This window comes from Scyliorhinus canicula, chromosome 15 (genome assembly GCF_902713615.1).
Source record: "Scyliorhinus canicula chromosome 15, sScyCan1.1, whole genome shotgun sequence".
Lineage (NCBI taxonomy): Eukaryota > Metazoa > Chordata > Chondrichthyes > Carcharhiniformes > Scyliorhinidae > Scyliorhinus > Scyliorhinus canicula.
In genome coordinates, this window is record NC_052160.1 from 25,642,576 (window position 1) to 25,663,284 (window position 20,709).

The following is a 20,709-nucleotide window of genomic DNA, read 5'->3' on the forward strand; positions in this document are numbered from 1 at the left end:
CGTACCCACAACCGCCACGACAGTCACTAGTGGAAGAACTACTGGACGTAAGCATACTAGAGAAAGGGAACTGTAGTGACATGTACGACCGACTGGTAGAAGGGGCCGACACCGTACTGGACGCAACAAGAAAGAAATGGGAGGAGGACCTGGGGATTAAGATAGGGTGGGGACTCTGGAGTGAAGCACTGCATAGGGTCAACTCCACCTCCACGTGCGCAAGGCTCAGCCTGACGCAACTAAAAGTGGTACATAGAGCCCACTTAACAAGAACCTGTATGAGTAGGTTCTTCCTGGAGGTGGAGGATAGATGTGAACGGTGCCAAGGAGGCCCGGCCAACCACGGCCACATGTTCTGGTCTTGCCCCAGACTTGCTGGGTACTGGACAGCCTTCTTCGAGGAAATATCCAAAGTGGCGGGGATGAGGGTGGAGCCATGCCCGAAAGTGGCGGTCTTCAGGGTTTCGGACCAACCAGATCTATTCCTGGGGAGGAGGGCGGACGCCCTTGCCTTTGCCTCCCTGATCGCCCGCCGTAGAATCCTGTTCGGCTGGCGGTCAGCAGCACCGCCCAGAGCTGCAGACTGGCTGTCTGACCTATCAGAAATTCTCCAAATGGAGAAAATCAAATTCGACATCCGAGGGTCAGACGATGGCTTCCACAGAACGCGGGAGCCATTCACGCAATTGTTCCGGGACCTGTTTGTGGCCAATGAACAAGAGGAAGAATAGCCAGGTAGCCAAGAATCAGGGGAAGGTGGCCAAAGCAAGGGAGAGATAGACCGGGAAGGGGGGGGGGGGGGGACGACGACGACAGCTAAACCTAAGAGGGAAGGAAGTAAGGCGAAGCACCCGGGGGGGGGGGGGGGGGGGGGGGGGGGGGGGGGGGGGGGGGGGGGGGGGGGGGTGAGTGGAAGGAAGAGATAGGGAACAAGAGAGGAGATCCAGGGGAGGGGGGGGCGATGACAGCTAAACCTAAGAGGGAAGGAAGTAAGGCGAAGCACCCGGGGGGGGGGGGGGGGGGGGGGGGGGGGGGGGGGTGAGTGGAAGGAAGAGATAGGGAACAAGAGAGGAGATCCAGGGAGGTTACCACACCTGGGAAAATAACCTTTACTGTGACATTGTCCTGTTTAGCAACCTTCACTTTCATCTTCATATACTCCAGCTATACCCGTCACTCTACTACATTAGTGCCAGAAACCAGAAGCCACACCTTAATGACCTTAAGGCTCCAGCTCCTCAGAGTCCTTCTTGTTTCCTCCCACAAGTCCTGAAAGGTGCTGTTAGGTGAATTGGACATTCTGAATTCTCCCTCAGAGAACAGACGCACGAGGGAAGAGAGGGCTCTGAGCAGGGAGAGAGAGGGAGAAGGTTGGAAAAGCAATTGGGATGAAGCAAAAGGTTTGACTAGAAGAGAGACATTTTAATGCAGGATGGAGCTGGTAGCTTGGAAGAATCTGTGGGGAGGCAGTCAGCCGACAGGTGTGGCATTATTGAAAGAAAGGAGGGACAAAGAGCAGACTGAAGAGAGAGAAGTAGAGGAGGTGAGCCTGATTCAGGCGTCCCTGAACAGACGCCGGAGTGTGGCGACTTGGGGATTGTCACAGTAACTTCATTGCAATGTTAATGTAAGCCTACTTGTGACACTAATAAAGATGTTTATTTATTATTATTATTAGCCAGTTTCCCCCACTTTCACTAATTAAAACTCCCCCAAAATTCTGTCGCAGGTTTTCAACCATACAAAGCCCTGCATTCCTCTCAGCCTCCCAAGTTTCATTTGTCCACTATCCTTAATTTTTGAATCCTTGCTCCACACTTTTCAATCCACTCATGGACTTTGCCCCGACTACAGAAACTAGAGATGTTAGTAATGCCCAAATTCAGTGAAGAATAAAAAATAAACAATTATAAAAATACTTCTGTTGAGAATTGAACAAAATGCTGTTTGGCAGAGTATGTGACTGACGGCCAATGGTTTGTTTTCTGATGGGCATGGGAAGACACTGTGATTAGTTAATTGGGCAATTAATTCAGACACTGTGTATAGAGCAGCCAATGAGGCATTTGAAGATCATGGATGAAACCTCCAGGAATACATCAAACCAGAGTTGGCAATTCTAGCAGCAACTGAGACCAATTGTGTTCCTCAGCTCACCTCCTCTACTTCTCTCTCTTCAGTCTGCTCTTTGTCCCTCCTTTCTTTCAATAATGTCACACCTGTCGGCTGACTGCCTCCCCACGGATTCTTCCAAGCTACCAGCTCCATCCTGCATTAAAATGTCTCTCTTCTAGTCAAACCTTTTGCTTCATCCCAATTGCTTTTCCAACCTTCTCCCTCTCTCTCCCTGCTCAGAGCCCTCTCTTCCCTCGTGCTGTGCGAAATTTAAATGAATGTGAGGAACACTAAGGAAACGCAAGGTTGTTGTTGAAGAAAACACAGGCACAATCGCATTTTTTAATTCTAAGTTCACATTGTTCATCTTAATCTTTCATAAAATGTACAAAAATTACAAATCATTTATTAAGGCATTAAAGAACACACATCTATAAATGCAGAGAGTAAATTATTCACGGAATTCACAGAAATTACATTCGGTCTGAAATAAACCATTTTAAAATGTAACGTGAAACCCTATGAGGAAGTGCCTGGAGATTTGTCAAGCAAATCTAACAGCTATTCTTGTTTCTTGGTATTGTTGTGGAGTGAGTCCCAAATTCCATTAGATGTGAACCTCCTTTACGAAGGAATTACATTCGATGTACAGCTGATTGTTATTATGCAGCCAACATCTTTCGTGCAGCAAGATCCCACCACTTTAGGTAAGCAAGCTAGGTAATGTTAGTTGAGGGAAGAATGTTGGTCAGGACACTGGGAACATTTCCCCTGTTCTTCTTTGAATAGTGTCCAGGGTTTTTGCACAGTCCACTTAAATATCATCGATAGTGCAGTGCTCTCTCAGTACTGCACTGAAGTGTCAGAACAGAGGATGTAACTGGAGTTGAGTGAGAATTAAAGACATATTGACCTTGAAGGGGGTAACAGTGCAGATTCACTAAAGAGATGCTGCCACTCAGAGCTTATATGATTAAATTATAAAGGATAGTTGCATAGAATTGGCTTGTATTCACTTGAGGATTGATCTAATTGAGATATTTAACATAACAAAGAGATCTAACAGGGTCCTCTAATAATGGAACTCAGAAGACACTGATGCCAACTTATTCTGTTTCATCCTCACCGACTAGTGCTGTGCTCTTAAGTTCCAGAGTCTGTCCGATCTGGTTTAATTTGTTTTTCCAAAAGTAAGTGCCTGTTGAAAATGAGAAGAGAAGCCAATTACATGAGCTACTGCTGTTACACTATGCACATTATTCATAGCAAGTCCATCAATCGCGTCATCACTACATGAATGAGGTCTATCAATAACTGTATTGTAGTTGTCTTCATTCCCCTCGCTCTGATGGGCTGAATTCTGTGAACTAAGATAAACCAAGGAAGATAATTAGAGTTGGAATCACCAAGGCACCAACCTGAAGGATTTAGCTTGTGTTAGGAATCGTCGAGCTTTATTGATTTCCCCAGAAAGTCTCTTTAAATCACTGCCCTCGAATGCAGGAAGATTGGGGTTCTGCAAACAGAAAATATAGCATTTTACAAACAAGAAATTTACTCATGGTTTCTGGCGATGACGCTCATCTTAAGTCAGATGAATTATTTTAGAATGATGTGATTGTTACACCAAATAGTGTACAATTTTGCATGGGTGCATCCATTTCTAAATTATTGCTCCAGTGAATGTTTGTAAATATGGCTGCATTCAGCGATATCGCAATCACAGCCAGAATGGAGATGATTGACGGGGAAATTACCCAATAGCTTGGAGACCACACTGCTGTAAGTGGCTGGATAGGTGGATTGGCCACGCTAAATTGCCCCTTGATTGGAAAAAAAAAATTGGATACTCTAAATTTGTTAAAAAAGCTCTGTTCGCTGAGTGACTGGACTCTGGACAATATTTCCCAGCTCCGTTGTGGCGGGGGTGAGGCCAGGAAATGCTGCAAAAGCCGTTCAAAGTTTCACTGACCTGGGCGAGACTGGAACATCCTACCGGTAAGTGGGAGGTATAATTCGGCCCTCTGTTTTATGACTAAATGGACTCTGTTTGCTGTAAGTCCTGCACTGTCTCCCAGCTCATTAGCTGGCATACTGGTGTCCACAAAAACAGAAAATACTGAACAATCTCAACAGGTCTGACAGCATCTGTGGAGAGAGAAGGGAGCTAACGTTTCGAGTCTGGATGACTCTGTGTCAAAGCTGGAAAGAACTGGAAATAGGGTCAGATTTATATTGTTGCAGGGGGGTTGGGGGGGGGGGGGGGGGTGGAGCAGTGGGGCTGCATAGAGAGCCAGCGAGAGGAGGAGATTGACAAAGATGTCGAGGACAATGCTGGTGCCAATAGTCACTGTGTCTACATTATCACAGAACATGAAGAAATTAGATAACAGCGAACAATTTAAAAGAAGTGATGTCAGTGACCTACGTCTTCATCTGAAAATCCCCCCGCTCGCATTTTGTGTGCTGCCAGCTGCCCATCAACATCTCCGTGGCAACGGTGAAAACGGCCTCCGGTTTGGCCTGCCAGCTTTTTGAGGAACTCATTCGCAGTTCTGTCAGCAAGGGAACCAGAAATTAACTAGCAAAGGACACTAAAGTTTCTTAAAATTAACACAGAAGTAGGAATAAGTGGGGAGTTATTGGAAGGCAGTTATCCTCCTCCATTTTCCCACCAATCTGCGGAAATGATTCGTCCAATCGGATAGCTCATTTAAAGATACAGGTCTTGATGGGCCGAATAGCCTCCGTTTGTGTTGTATCATTCGACAATCAAATGCACCCCCATTTTTTATAGCACTTGGTGAATCTTCTCATGGGCAACACATGAAATGCTTGGCCAGCAGCACCCCCACCCTGATCAGAAATGAAGGTTAAGTGTCAGGGGAACATGCGGTGGTCAGCAAGCTCGGTGTCTCACCTGTCTGCACAGTTGAAGGAAATGGTGTGAATTTTGACGCCTCGTCCCTGGTTCAGTCGCTGAGTTTCCTTCAAGATTAGACTACAGCTGGTGTCTGGTTTCCCATCAGTCAGCAGGTATATCCCCTGCACATCCGCAAACTGAAAGGCCTTCTGTTTATAGAATAACAAATTGTATTGGGAAATCTTTTGTGACATCGAAATACCTGCTCCTAACTAATGATTAAATCAGGACTCAGTATCAGTGGCTAGGAAAGGGATCACCTCCTGTCAGACTGAGGAGGTTACTGAAACATCAGGTCATGGAGGGTGACAATAGTTAGCTGATCACTTCGGAAATCATTATCCATCTTTTTGTTTTATTGCCATGCTCAACTATTCCGATGCTCAAATAAAAGTTAAACACGGTGGATGCTGGAAGTCTGAAATGAAAACAAACTGCTGGGAAAACTCAATAGGTCTGGCAGGGTCTGTGGAGAGAGAAGCAGAGTTATATACAAACTTGAAACATTAACTCGGTTTTCCCTCTCCACAGATGCTGCCAGACCTGCCGGGTTTTCCAGCCTTTTCTGTTTTTATTCCCATGCTCTCCTGATTGGCCTCCCACCCTCCCAAATCTCTGCTTCCGTATCACGTGAGGTGTGGGCTTCAGCAGGGCGTTCTTCCCAAGGGCCGATGCAGGCTCGATGGGCCGAATGGCCCCCTTCTGCACTGTAAATTCTATGATATTTCTTTTTTTTAAATCTAAATTTAGAGTACCCAATTCATTTTTTCCAATTAAGGGGCAATTTAGCGTGGCCAATCCACCTAGCCTGCACATCTTTGGGTTGTAGGGGTGAAACCCACCCAAACACGGGGAGAATGTGCAAACTCCACACGGACAGTGACCCAGAGCCGGGATCGAACCTGGGACCTCGGCACCGTGAGGCGTGAGACTACACCACCCTGCTGCCCTGAATTCTATGATATTTCTATGTATCCTAACTCGCACCAAATCCCTCTTACCTATCACCCCTGTGCTTGCTGACCTATTACACTGGCTTCTGGGTCTGTCAACGACTCAATATTAAAATTTTCCTGTTGGTTTTCAAATCCCTCCATGGCATCACCTCCTCCCTGTATTTCCTTCACCACTCTAACCCTCTCAGTGCATCTGTGTCGGTGCTCCTCCCATTTTTGAAGATCCCTGGATTTTACTGCTCCGATATTGGTGGCCATGCCTCCAGCTGCCGAGGCCCAAAGCTCTGGAATTTCCTCTGTCAAACCTCTCTACCTCTCTGGTCTCTGATACGATGCCCCTTAAAACCTACCCATGACCAAGCTTTAGGTGACGGGTCCGAATGACTCCCTTATGTGCCGTGGTGCCAAAGTTTGTTCGCTCACTCCTGTGAAGCCCCTTGGGATGTTTAACTATTTTAAAGGTGCTATGTAAATGCAAGTGGCTTTTGTTGTTGCCTTCCGATTTGTTGCATTCCGGTTTGTTGCATTCCGGTTCAGCAAGAAGAAATTCAAACAACAGAGGGAAGGGCAGCTCCTGGGTCACCAGTTCATCCAGGTTCGAGCATCAGTCAGGCAGATTTTATATTGCCGCTTCAACCATGCCAGCCAGGTTATAGAACAGGAGGACATTGGGTTTCGGATAGTACTGACTTTATGTCAGTTCTACAACCTGACTCCACTACCAACCCAACATGTTGGGTAAGATCTGTTGATAGGTCAGAATACAAAATGCCCTTGAAGTCATTGACTCCATATTGGGATCACCGTTCTACAATGATGCCAATACAAGTGTACACATGTCACAAATGTTCCAGTTACAAAGATATAAGAGTAGGAATATGAAAGATGGAAAAAGGTTAGTTGCTCCATCATGACTGGCTGAGCATCGGGACGCAACACTTTGTCACCCCTACCTCCCAACTGACCTGTCCATCTGACTCTGTCCAGGTCACTATATAAGGCAAAATAGAAGAACAAAATTGACGCAGATCCAACATGGGGAAGTATTCTCTAGATTCTAGAAAACTCCTTTCTGGCCTCTTTGTGTGATGCGATCGTGGCCCCAGTCAGGAACCAAGCCAGATTCCTCTTGAAGGTGGCAAAGTGTCAGCCCCCAGCACACTAGCTGGTAACACAGTCCAGAACTACCCAATACCCAGTTCATTCCTACCTTGCTATCCCATGGTCCTCCCATGGTCCTCCTCAATCTATTAAACTGGAATGATCAATAGAAACACTTGTTGTTGAAAATACAGAAAAATGTGTCATTTGAAACATGGAAGTCTGGCAATATCTGGTCTGAGAGAAACCTGTGAGGATACAGGGAAATATCCCATGATGGGTTAATAATAGCTGCAAAGAGCAGGATTATAAAATGCAGATTCTTTCTCCCAAGCAGGCTTAGCAAACACACAGGATTCTTGTATTAAGCTAAAAACAATGGTTCACACCTTCATTGAAAGTAACTATCTTAGTAAACAACTGGAAAGGAAAGGATTAGGTTCAGTTGAATTTGGTGTCAATTCTATGTGTGAAATTTTGCTAATATCAGGTAAATTAAAGAAAATTGGAGACAACCTGTCTATGAGAAACATAATTTAAAGTCAAAATCAAAGCTAAAATTATGAGTTGAGGACAATTGGAAAATAAAACTATTGAAATGGCAGGAATTAAAAGTAACACCTCTTGAAACCAAAGCATTTTGAATATCACAAAGGAACTTTGAACATCACAAAGGACAATGTAATCAGATCTGAGAGGTGAGGCCATGCCCAAAATGAATACTTAGTTGTATTAGAATGTTTAGATCAAAGATACTTTTTAACAATCAAAGTGAAATAAGTTAATTTACAATAAGGTCATAAAAACTTAACTGTTAGAAAGAGATTATAAACCCAGAGAGCAGAAGCAGAAGCGAGGAGAACTCAGAGAGAGGAGAGAAGCATATTCAGCTCCCACAGGTTGGTCATGGGAAAGATGAGACAAGCAGCCGATCTTAAACAGCTATACATCTAAGGAAGACTAGAATTTAAACAGGAGGCAGAGTCAGCTGAGAGATAGCTAGCAGAGCCAGCTCTTAAAACTCAGTACATGGATCAACAAGACACAGCAACGGAGCTAACCAGTAAATACATCTCAAGAAGACCAGACTTTAAAGAAGATTGATTGTCAAGGTGGGCCTGAAGGTCCCTTCAACCAACCAGCAGGATCCAGAAGCAAGATCTTTTTACCTTTCTATAAATAAAGTGATTGCAGCTTTTAAAAGAAAAAGTATAATGATAAAATAACTTACTTAACCTGAAACAGTGGTTATTCCTAAAGTCTACTTTACTTACTTAGCAATGCAGGACCCAGGACATCGATGCTACTAAGTGTTAAGTAGATAAAATATTCAGTGAACGTATGGGTTATACCAGGGGATAACTTGAAAATATAGTTTGACCTGAATAGCACCCACTGAAGCCTGCATCGGAGTCAGGGAGTGAGAATACCTGTTCACCATTTAGAATGTCAGCCCTTTTTGGGACGGGGGAATTCTAAGAATAATGGTGACTTTTCAAAAACACACTATCCAGTTGTTTCATTACTTGACAAACCTCTATTGGGTCACCTCTGAGCACATGCTGCTCTAAAGCAAATTGACACAGGAAATATTTGAGCTGAAGTTTTGCGCTTCACGAATTACATCCGCAGTCTCAACTGACGTCCAGGATTTTTGAGATAGAAACTTGACAAAATAATTTGTAAGTAAAAGAGAAGGTGACCTGTAAGGCCTCCAGGGTGCAAGTGTTTCCATGGGCAATAGCCCCTGAGGCCCACTGAACAGCCTCGTGGCACGTTTCATCCGTAGCCTCCATCAGGCAATCCCGCCAGGTGTCGACACGCTCAGCAAAACACACCAAGTTAAAGCTGGAATAAAAACACAAGAGAATTCTGCTGGATGATCAGTGACCTGAAACATAAACTCTGTTTCGCTCCCCACAGGTTATCATAGATAGAATTTACAGTGCAGAAGGAGGCCATTCGGCCCATCGAGTCTGCACCGGCCCTTGCAAAGAGCACCCCACTTAAGCCCACGACTCCACCCTATCCCTGTAACCCAACCCAACCTTTTTGGACACTAAGGGGCAATTTAGCCTGGCCAGTCCACCTAACTTGCATGTCTTTGGACTGTGGGAGGAAACTGGAGCACCCAGGAGAAACCACGCAGACATGGGGAGAACATGCAGACCCGGCACAGACAGTGACCCAAGCCGGGAATCGAACCTGGGACTCTGGAGCTGTGTAGCAACTGTGCTAACCACTGTGTTACCGAGCTGCCCCTAAGGTGCTGCCAGTAGTTCCAGCATTTCCTGTGTTTATTCCCGTCTCGAGCTGTTTGGCGCTGTGTCATGTAATCGATGGCAGGACAAGTTAAAATAGAAGTGTGGTGAATGTGATTCACACCGGATTATAATCTGTATATACATGTGTCTATATTGTAAGTGCAGTTGCACTACCTGTCCTCCAGGGGGAGTAGCTCTGGGAATGCTCGAGTTGTACGGGACTTCTCCCTTGGCTCTGCCCAGGACTCCTCCCCCGGAAGCTGCTGTATAAAGATCAGTGCCACATGGTCAGCCGGCCAGTTCACCGAAAGTTCAATGGCTAATAGGCTGGCTCTGTTGTGAGTATATTAAAACCGCTATTCCAATCCTACAAGCACGTGTCCGTAGAATTGTTGGTTCCAACAAGAAGCACTGAGTACAAAAGCAAGACAGTTATGCTGAACCTTTCTGAATCATCAGCACGTGTTCAACTGTGGCCGCTGCATCTGTGGGAAGATGTCTTGGCCTTGAAGAGTACGCAGAGGGGATTTATTAGAATGGTGCCAGGGATAAAGAAGCTCAGTCATATGCAGAGAGTGGAGAAGCTGGAGTTGTCCTCATTAGAACAGGAAACGTTAAGGGGAAAATCTAATAGAGTTCCAAATTCTGAGGGATTTTTGCTGGAATAAAAAAAAAAATTGCTTGTATCGCAGATGTATCGGTCACCATAGGACACAGAACTGACTAAAGAACCAGAGGCGATGAGGAGAAAAATGGTCACATGGCGAGCTGTTGTCAATGCGCTTTCTGAAAGGGCAGTGGAAGCAAATTCAAATTTCAAAAGGGAATTGGAGAAATACTTCAAAGGGGAAAATTTGCAGAGCAATGGAGCAAGGGTAGGGGGGAAGAGGGACATGGTGGACAGGTCCATCAAAGTGGGCCAAATGGCCTCCCAACGTGTTGTAAAATTCTACGAATGCCCACACTAATACCCCCATAGGTTAGCGAATCGAAGTAGGGTTGAATTGTCATTCTCCAAATTTCCGTGGACGTTGTGAACCTGTGTGAAGGCACCAGATTAAAAACCTGACTTTTAAAAATAACTTAAAACATTCCTCCCCCAACCCCAAGATACTTTCTTTAGGAAAATGGCCAAAAAGAATCTGAATCTCAAAGCAAGAGAATTATGAAGGGAGTTAAAAAGGAGCCACAGTGAGATTGCTGGTGAATCATCAACGGAAACCAAATCTCTCATTGATATTATTCTCCAGCAAGAAGAGGGATCAGCAAGATGTCTCCCACAGGCCTCAAACAATGCTTCCGGTTGATAGGGGTGCCAAATCATTCCGATCCCACTGTGATTTCTTTTCCTCTCCTGATTACCTGTGGTTATTCTTCCGCAGTTGTTCCCAGATCAAGGATGTGAGTTCCTTTCTCAGTGCCGGCAGATAAGAGTTGGTGGAGCCTGAGGTGTCCAGCAAAATGCAGACTCTCTTCTCCAAGATTGTTCCAAATAGGCGCCTGCTTCCTGTGCAGAGATATTTAAAGATAAGACATCAGCAGGGCACTGACAATCGTACAACAGCTAATTAACCACAGCACGGCGATTTGAAACAGAGACAAAAAAAACATCTCTTTCTCATCTCAAAAGCCAATCACTGTATGTATCACCACAGTAAATAGAGAAATACTTTCAGTTGCTGCCCATATCTGATCCTAATCCATCATTTGTTAACCTATATCGGTCTCCAATTTAATATTCTTATAACTGTGTTTAAAGTACCTCCCACCTCCTGACATCTGTAACCTCCTTCAGCTCTTCCAGCTTTGGCATCTTCCACATCCATTTCCCCCTTTGCCCACCACAGCTGGCCACATCTTCCACTGCCTTGCTCTAAGCTCTGAAATTCCTTCCCGCCTCCCTTTTGTTTGTTCAATCCCTCTGATAAAGCTGATGCCTTAATGTCACCGTCTTTGGCTCCACATCAAGTTATGTCTGATTAATGCTCTGTGAAGTGCCTTGCGACGTTCCTCTCTGTTGAAGGTGCTACGTGAATGCAAGGTGTTGTTCATTTTTGTGTGGCCTTGCCCTTACAGCCTGTGGAGGCACCGAATCTAACACAAGGTCCCCACCTGATAGTAGCCACTGCAACCGCTGCAAATATCGACACAATACTCGCTCCACCTGCTCAATATATTCTTCCAGCTCATGGAGATGCAACTGGAGATGCTTCACTGCACCCTGGAAATGGAAACACAAAGCTAGTAACTAACCTGCATTCTTGGCCACTAGCCAATCAAACATCAAATCTCAATCAACCCAACCTCCCCGATTACATCAAAACATCTGGAGGTTTCTCACACTTCCACTTACGTCTCGACTGGGATTGTCCTCTTGTGAAATCAGCCCATAAACGGCAATGGGAGAAACATGTGCCTGAGGGAAAGAGGGTGGCCCAAGAACAAGTCCAAAGCCGTGCAGGTTAGGTGGGGTTACGGGGATAGGGTGGGAGTGTGGGCCTAGGTAGTGTGCTCTTTCAGAGGGTCAGTGCAGACTCGATGGATTGAATGGCCTCCTTCTGCACTGTAGCAATTCTATGACACTTCCTCCGGTGTTATGCCGGGACACTTCTTTGCCCACCCCCTGCTCAAGGCATCGACCACCCTTCAGTCCCTTGACCAATTGGTGATACGGCTGTAAGTACTGATGAGCCATTTTACCATTGATATGGCACCTTTCACATCCTTGGAATGTTCCAAAGTGCCTTACAGCCAATGGAAGTGTAGTCACTCTTGTAATGAAGGAAATGTGGCAGCCACAGCAAGCTCTCACAAACAGCTATGTAATAATGGCAAGCTAGTCTGAAGTTTTGTTTGTGGGATAAATATTGGCCCCAGGATATTGAAATAAATCCTACTCTTCTAATAATGCAGTGGGAGGGCAGGTATGGTGTTTATTAAAGAGGCTATGCCCACCTCAATATTGGACTGGGAATATCAGCTAGGGTTAGGTTCTCGAGTGGGATTTGAACCCTTGGCCTCTTGACTCAGAGGTACAAGTGCCACCCACTGTCACACCTGTATATAATTACCAGCTGTTGCATAGTTATTCTTCTCTCAGATCATTGGTCCCACTGAACTGCTCATGACAGCAGGATGGCAAGGATTTACATTCCGAGCAAGTTACTGAGGAGGGTAAGGAGGGATTCTGTTTTTGAGATGGAACTTACGTTGATCTCCACTCTGGGGAAGGTTGCACAATACTTCGCAGAGACCCTCTTGCGTAAAGTCTTCACCAGTCGCTTCTTGTGCTCACAGTCCAGGCCAGAGACAAGTTTGTGCAGATCTAACCTCAGCTTCTTAATACCGAATTTCTGTAACCACTTTACAGAAATAGAGCAAGACTTCTATTAGTAGAGCATAACAGAGAGAATTAATGATCAAATCTTACCCACCGCCACCAATTCGCTTGCCTGAAGTCGGGGGGCAACCCAGCAGATTTCTTTTTCAAATCAACAGATGGGTGAATGTATCACAGGGAGGAGCAGAGCACAGAAAGCACTGGGGTTTCAGTCAAAGTGGAATCAGATGGCACAAGGAAAGAGTTTGTGTACAAAGGAGGTTGGCCTTGAATCAGCAATGACTTTCTCTCAAACGTTTCTAACGGTACAGTTCCACGGACAGTGGCAATCCTGCCAATCAACAGCCCAATGGTGACTGTTAACTGGCTATTTTAACATAAGGAGAAGCTTGACCCTGTCCCTATCCAATCACCATACACGGGACATCTGAGCAGGAGGTTACTGGTCAGATATCAGGGTCAGGAAAACCTTTTACAAATGATTAACTTCAGTCAACCAGGTTCAGCCTCAAGATCTGACATTCCCACCTGGACAGGCAGGTGGAGCCTTCCTCTGGCTGCTGTAAGGGAAGTGACTTTGGAGAGACTCTGTCCTCTGTTTTGGGCACAGATCCTGTCTGTAACTAAAACAGGTAATCTTCCTCAGAAAAAGTCCATCATGACTGGCCCTCATCTTGCTACAGTGTTAGAGGTATCGAGGTCACCACTGAGATGTGATGTATGTGTGCATGTGTGTGCTTGTGTGCACGTATGCACATGTGTACACGTGCATGTGGGTGTGCACGTGTGCGTGCATGCGCTCATGTGTGTGCGTGTGTATGTGCGAGTGTTCGTGTGTGCATGTTTGTGTGTATGTGCATGTCGTGTGTGTGTGCACGCACCTGTATGCATGTGTGCACATGTGTGAATGTGCATGTATGTGCATGCATGTGTGCGCATGCGTATGTACATGTTTGCATGTGTGTGAGCGCATGTGTGTGTGCACGTTGCCTCACGTCGCTGAGATCCCAGGTTCGTCTCGGCTCTGGGTCACTGTCCGTGTGAAGTTTGCACATTCTCCCCATGTTTGCGTGGGTCCCCCACAATCCAATGATGTGCAGGGTAGGTGAATTGGCCTCGATAAATTGCCCCTTAATTGGAAAAAATGAATTGTGTACTCTAAATTTATTTTAAAATGTTTTTTTAAATGTGTGTGTGCATGTGCGTGCACATGTCAATGTGTGTATGTGAGGGGGGTCTTGGAGGGGGCAGGGCAATGTAGAAGGAGCCTTTAAAAAAAAAAATCCATTCCGAAACACTGATGGACTATTTTGTGAGTTTGTTGATCACATTTTTTTTTAAATTTAAAGTGCCCAATTCTTATTTTTTTCCAATTAAGGGGCAATTTAGCGTGGCCAATCCACTTAACCTACACATCTTTGGGTTGTGAGGGCGAAACCCACGCAGACACGGGGAGAATGTGCAAACTCCACACGGATAGTGATCCAGGGCCGTACCTGTGACGCTCACAGCTCAAGAATTAATGTTTTTGAAATGGTCAGATAAGAAAATAACGGGCAGCACGGTGGCTCAGTGGTTAGCATTGCTGCCTACGGCGCTGAGAACCCGGGTTCGAATCCCGGCCCTGGGTCACTGTCCGTGTGGAGTGTGCACATTCTCCCCGTGTCTGTGTGGGTTTTGCCCCCACAACCCAAAAGATGTGCAGACTAGGTGGATTGGCCACGCTAAATTGTGTTTTAATTGGAAAAAAATGAATTGGGTACTCTAAATCTATTTTTAAAAAGATAAGAAAATAACGGCATATTTGAAAACCCGAAAAGCAAAATCCCAGCACGATGGGACAAGCACACCGTACCACTGAGGTCGAACTAATCTCCTCTTCTTTAGGCAGATATACAAAGGGAATGGTCTTCCTCACACTCTTCACCTTGGGATATTTCTGATAGACAGCACCTTCCCAACAGAGACAGAAGCAACTCTCAGTACCACAGCTTAGAGTCCATACTAAAGATTTATCATTAGCATTAATCAGTCACAAAATACGTCTGCACAGCCTTTAAGATTCACATTTGAAAGGAGAAATGTGCAGGGCTATGGGGAAGGAGGAGGGGGAGTGGGACTAACTAAATAGCTCTATCAAAGATACAGCACGGGCACAGTGGGCTGAATGGCCTCTTTCTATGCTGCATGATTGTATATTTATTCATCGATGTTCTTGTTACCCGCACCGTCTCAGGCGATGGGCAAGGGGCGGGATTTTCCTACGGCGTTGCACCTTGCTCGCGGGACAGGCACAAACTGGGCTTCGTGCCAGGCATGAGGCCTCGCGCAAGCCACCCGACCCACGGTGCTCGGCAAGATCTGGATCACGCCCATATCCATGAGATTCATTTAAATATTCGTGGCCACCTTGACACCGTATTCAGCCGGCATCTGGGAGTCAAAGGCCGCACCGGTGGGAACTGAACCAAGCACTGATTAGTACTGGTCTCCTCAAGCAGAGACCAGTCATGATGGCCACTCGGGGGTCTCAGAGGCCATTGGAGCCCCTCTGTATGCTCGGGGCAGTGCAGTACCCTGGCATCCCCCTGGCAGTGCCAACCAGGTACCAATCTCACTCCCTGAGGGGGGACATGCCCATGATAGAGGGCTGGGGGGTATGAACAGTGGAGGGGGTGAATGGGGGTCCTGAAAGGGGGGCCCCAAAAGAGGAGTAGGTGGGCCTGAAAATGAGGGGCCCTCAGCGACCCCATAGCAGGGTGTGTTCACTTGGGGGGGTATAATGCTCATGCTTGCGGGGCGTGACATTGCCCGTGGGGCAATGGGGGTGGGTGGGGGAGTGTCAATCTCACTTAGAGATTGGGGCACCTTTTCGAAATGGCACCCGACCTCTGAGGAGCTGGTCTTGCTGGCACGTTCAGCTCCCCACTGCTGAAAACATTTCTAAGTTTGGGCTTGACTGGGTAGAAACTTCCCAAGGACCAAAAAAATGATTAAGTGTGGGTGATAATCGGCCTGGATCTCACCCAAAAAGACAGCGGGAAAAACCCCACCAAACCCACCCAAAATGACACTTGGAAAGTATTTGGTTGAATCGCGCCCAACATCTCACACAGTTTCCTCACCCCAAGGAGACGAGTGATCAACTTCGACACTGGCACCACATTGGGAGTCTGAAGTGAGGCGTGAAGCCTTCAGTTTCAGAGGCCTGGGTGCCAGCACTGAGACACTGTTACTCCATGGCTGTCGTCAGGCCTACACAAGCAGGCTGCACTCACCAACTTTATTCCCAACCTCTGTGTAAAACATCGACTTTGAAACCTTTGCCATTTTATTCTGCTTCACGCAATTTTCCACAGAGGAACGAATCCACTTCTTATCAGGATGAGCTGGAATAACCATTTATAAAAATATTAACTTGCGTTTTCCCAGATACGGAATGTCGGATTTTCTTAATCTGCCAAGGACTTGAATAAGTGAGATGACAAAGATTATTCCCAAACTTTGAACAACAAAAAGTTCATGCAAAAATAAGAATGAACCCAGCATCAGTGCGAGAGTGATTCAGAGTTTGAGGGATGAGAGGGGAAATCAAATGGCATCTCTGTGGGGGAACGTGAAAATTGTGTATGGGGGTCAGGCAGCAAGGGTCAATAAATGGGGGAGGGGGTCAGGGAGCAGGTGTTGAGCAGCAGGAAACGGTACAGGGGTCAGAGAGTGGAGGAGGGCGTCAGAGAGTGGGGAGGGTGTCAGGGAGTAGGTGTCGAGAGCAGGAGAGGATATGGGGGTCAGCGAGCAGGGGTCGAAAGCAGGGGTCAGGGAGTGGGGGAGGGTGTTTGGGAGCTGTTGCCGAGGAGCAGGAGAGGGTATAGGGGTCAGAGAACAGGGATCAGGGAGTGAGAGAGGGAGTCAGGGAGCAGGTGCCGAGGGGCAGTAAGGGTATTAAGATCGAAGAGCAGGGGTCAAGGAGCAGGAGTTGAGGAGAAGGAGAGGACATGGGGTCAGAGGGCAGGGGTCAGGGAGCAGAAGAGGCAATCAGGGAGTGAGGGGGTCAGGGAGCATGAATTGAAGGAGCAGGAGAGGGTGCAGGACACGGCGGGGGGGATGGGGGTTTGGAGTTGGGAAGCAGGAGAGGGTGCGGGGGGGTCAGAGATGCGAGAAACTACAGGGGCAATTTTACCCTCACCCACGGGAATGAATAGGATTGGGACCCCTTTTATATTCATTAGCTTTATCCAAAATGCCCATGAGATAACCTTCACCACATGGAGAGATGACAGAGTCTGGTTTTCATGTGGAGAAAAGAATCACCAATATCTTTTCTCCCTAGCCCAGGGCTTTGAATAATTACACTTCAGATAGATTGTCCACTCTGTATTGGGCACATACCTGGAGGAATGACAGCTTTCCCACTGCTTGGACGCCACATCAGGGCTCTGACTCCTGAGCCATTTTCTTCACCGCTTTCCTCTCTGGCTTGCTAATGGAATCACAGAAACTTCAGTTAAATTTCACCTTCTTCTTCCATAGTTTGTATTTTGACTGGTGAGCTATGTGCAGTTGCTGAGCAGATTGACAGAACTGATTCGCCAGCTCGGAGGGATTACTGGTCCTGTCAGAGGGACAGAGTGACATCCATGAACATCACATGGATTGCGCTGTGGGAATTTGGTGACTGTCCCAGCTCCACTCCCGAAGTTGTAGGAAGATGGGATTTAGGAGCAAGATGAGGCCATTTGGCCCTGGAGCCTGTGTCACCAGTGTAAGATAACGACCAATCTGATTGTGGTCTCAACTCCGCTTCCCTCTCTGCCCTTCACGACTCTCTTGTCTATCAAAAATCTGTCTAACTCAGCCTTGAACAAATTGAATAACTCTCAGCTTCCACTGGGGAAGAGAATTCCACAGACGGGACCCTCTGAGAGAAAATATTTCTCCTCGTCTCCATCTTAAAAGGGAGACCTCTTAATTTTAAACTGTGCCTCCTAGTTCTAGTCTGCTCCACAAGAGGAAACATCCTCCCTGTATCCACCCCATCAAGCCCCCTTCAGAATCTTACATGTTTCAATAAGATCACCTCTCATTCTTCTAAACTCCAATGGGTAAATGGCCAACATGTTCAATCTTACCTCATAAGGTAAGCTCTTCATCCCAGGAACGAGTTGAGGAAACCTTCTCTGAACTGTTTCCAACGCAGTTATATCATTTTCCAAATAAGACAACAAAAACTACACAGTATTCCAGACGTGGTCTCACCGTGGTACAGCTGCAGTAAAACTTCCAAACTTTTATATCCTCCTTCTCTTGCAATAAACACCAACATTCCACTTGCTTCCTAATCACTTGCTGTAGCTGCATACTGGCTTTGTGATTTGTGTTCCAAGACACCCGGATCCCTCTGTACTACCGACTTCTGCGGTCTCTCTCTATTTAAATAACATACTAATTTTCTACACTTCCTGCCAAACAGAACAGTTCACATTTTCCCACATTATGCTCCAACTGCCAATTTTTTACCTACTTACTTAACCTGCCTATATCCCTTTCCAGACAACCTTATCTTTGTGTCACCAGCAAAGGTAGCTGCCATACATTCCATCCCTTCTTCCAAATCATTGATGTAGATTGTAAGATTGGCACTCCACTAGTTACAGCTTGCTCACCAAAAAATGACCCATTTATTTCTACTATCTACTTCCTGTTCGCCATCCAATCCTTTATTTATGCCATTTTGTGACTCACTACACCATGTGCCCTTATCTTGTGTAATAACCCTTGATGTGTAACTTACTCTCTGAAAATCTGACTGACTCAGCAACCTCTCCAAGCCATGACTCTATGACCAGTTCCCTCCATATCACCTGAATGTGATTTTTTGATTCAATAGACACAAAAGTCAGCACAATTAGATTTTGCACACACATTAGATACAGAAGAAACCTTCCTTTACCCACACTCATCCTACATTTCCAGAGCAGATACAGCATGGATTAGATACAGAGTAAAGCTTCCATCACCCTCTCTCATCAAACATACCCAGGGTATGTACAGCAGGGGGTTAGTTAGAGTAAGATTTCTTCTGTGCTGTGCCATTAAACACACTCAGGCTAGGTACAACACGGGGTCAGATACAGAGTAAAGCTCCCTCTGCTCTGTCCCATTAAACAGTCCCAGGGCAGGTAGAACCTGGGTTAGATACTAAGTAAAACTCCTTCTACGCTGTCCCATCAATCACTCCCAGGAGGGGTACAGCACGGGGTTAGATATAGAGTAAAACTCTGTTTATGTTGCGCATTAAACACACAGGACAGGTATCAGCACAGGGTTAGATACTAAGTAAAAGTCCTTCTACACTGTCCTGTTAAATATTCCCGAGCTGGTACAGCACGGGGTTAGATACAGAGTAAAACTCCCTCTACACTGTCCCATTAACACACCCAGGGCAGGTACTGCACGGGGTTAGATACACAGTAAAACTCCCTCTACACTGTCCCATTAACACACTCAGGGCAGGTACAGCACAGGGTTAGATACAGAGTAAAAATCCCTCTACACTGTCCCATTAAACGCTCCCAGGGTTGGTACAGCACGGGGTTAGATACAGAGTAAAACTCCCTCTACACTGTCCCATTAACACACCCAGGGCAGGTACTGCACGGGGTTAGATACAGTGTAAAACTCCCTCTATACTTGTCCCATTAACACACCCAGGGCTGGTACAGCACAGGGTTAGATACAGAGTAAAACTCCCTCTACACTGTCCCATTAACACACCTAGGGCAGGTACTGCACGAGGTTAGATACAGAGTAAAGCTCCCTCTACACTGTCCCATTAACACACCCAGGGCAGGTACAGCACAGGGTTAGATACACAGTAAAACTCTCTCTACACTGTCCCATTAACACACCCAGGGCAGGTACTGCACGGGGTTAGATACAGAGTAAAACTCCCTCTACACCGTCCCATTAACACACCCAGGGCTGGGACAGCAAGAGGTTAGATACAGAGTAAAGCTCCCTCTACACTGTCCCATTAAACGCACCCAGGGCTGGTACAGCAAGAGGTTAGATACAGAGTAAAGCTCCCTCTACACTGTCCCATTAACACACCCAGGGCAGGTACAGCACGGGGTTAGATACAGAGTAAAACTCCCTCTACACTGTCCCATTAACACACCCAGGGCTGGTACAGCACGGGGTTAGATACAGTGTAAAACTCCCTCTACACTGTCCCATTAACACATCCAGGGCAGGTACAGCACGGGGTTAGATACAGTGTAAAACGCTCTCTACACCATCCCATTCAACGCTCCCAGGGCTGGTACAGCCTCTTTCTCTGCCAGGTGATGTTTGGTTAGGAGAGAGCATGGCTGCCCTCGGATTGGATGGAATGGTGAAAACAGGCACGGTGCCCTCTTTTTGAAATTCAGAGACTGTTCCATTGGAATCGCCTTACCATTCTGGCCAGGGTCAGGGCCGTGGGCTTTGGAATGAGCAGCTTTTGAGGGCAGCGAATCTCCCTTTTCACCAACATCTTCAAACTGTCCTCAGAGTCCGGTGGTGTTGGTGACTGCTTCACTGAGCGTTTCCTTAATGACTCGACCAGCACAGCGCACTGAACAAAGAGGGAAGTCACTTCTCAAATTCATTGTAGCGGTGTTGTCCGATAGATATACAACAACAGCAACTTGCATTCATGTAGAATCTTTATACAATAAAACATTCAAGGTGCCTCATGGATGTGCAATTAAACAACATTTGACACTGGGCCATATAAGGAGATATTAGTACCAGGAGGTGACAGGTTCTAGACAGTGTCTTGAAACAAGGAGCAAGGTGGCAGGGTTTGGTGAGGGAACTCGAAAACCTAGCGTCCAGGCAGCTGAAAACCTGGCCACCAATTGTGGAGCAAAGCGAATTACGGACATGGAAGAGGTCAGAGCCGAAATGTGGGAGGATTGCAGGGCTAGAGGAGAATACAGAGTTAGGGATGTGTTTGTGACAGCACCT

The 20,709-nt window shown here is 46.4% G+C and overlaps 1 protein-coding gene across 2 annotated transcripts in view; it reads right to left on the reverse strand.

The window, feature by feature from the left end:
* Window positions 1–2,421: 2,421 nt before the first annotated feature.
* Window positions 2,422–20,709, reverse strand: part of vwa3a (von Willebrand factor A domain containing 3A) — a 53,574-nt gene continuing 35,286 nt past the window's right edge. For both annotated transcript variants that reach the window (XM_038820727.1, XM_038820726.1), the window contains 12 exons: window positions 20,156–20,314; window positions 17,089–17,179; window positions 15,978–16,088; window positions 14,555–14,652; window positions 12,569–12,721; window positions 11,472–11,580; window positions 10,722–10,866; window positions 8,799–8,943; window positions 5,036–5,187; window positions 4,544–4,670; window positions 3,534–3,631; window positions 2,422–3,313 (listed from right to left, as the gene is read on the reverse strand). In XM_038820727.1, the coding sequence (XP_038676655.1) occupies window positions 3,259–3,313; window positions 3,534–3,631; window positions 4,544–4,670; window positions 5,036–5,187; window positions 8,799–8,943; window positions 10,722–10,866; window positions 11,472–11,580; window positions 12,569–12,721; window positions 14,555–14,652; window positions 15,978–16,088; window positions 17,089–17,179; window positions 20,156–20,314 (1,443 nt within the window). In that variant the 3' untranslated portion in view covers window positions 2,422–3,258. The remainder of the gene's footprint in view (window positions 3,314–3,533; window positions 3,632–4,543; window positions 4,671–5,035; window positions 5,188–8,798; window positions 8,944–10,721; window positions 10,867–11,471; window positions 11,581–12,568; window positions 12,722–14,554; window positions 14,653–15,977; window positions 16,089–17,088; window positions 17,180–20,155; window positions 20,315–20,709) is intronic.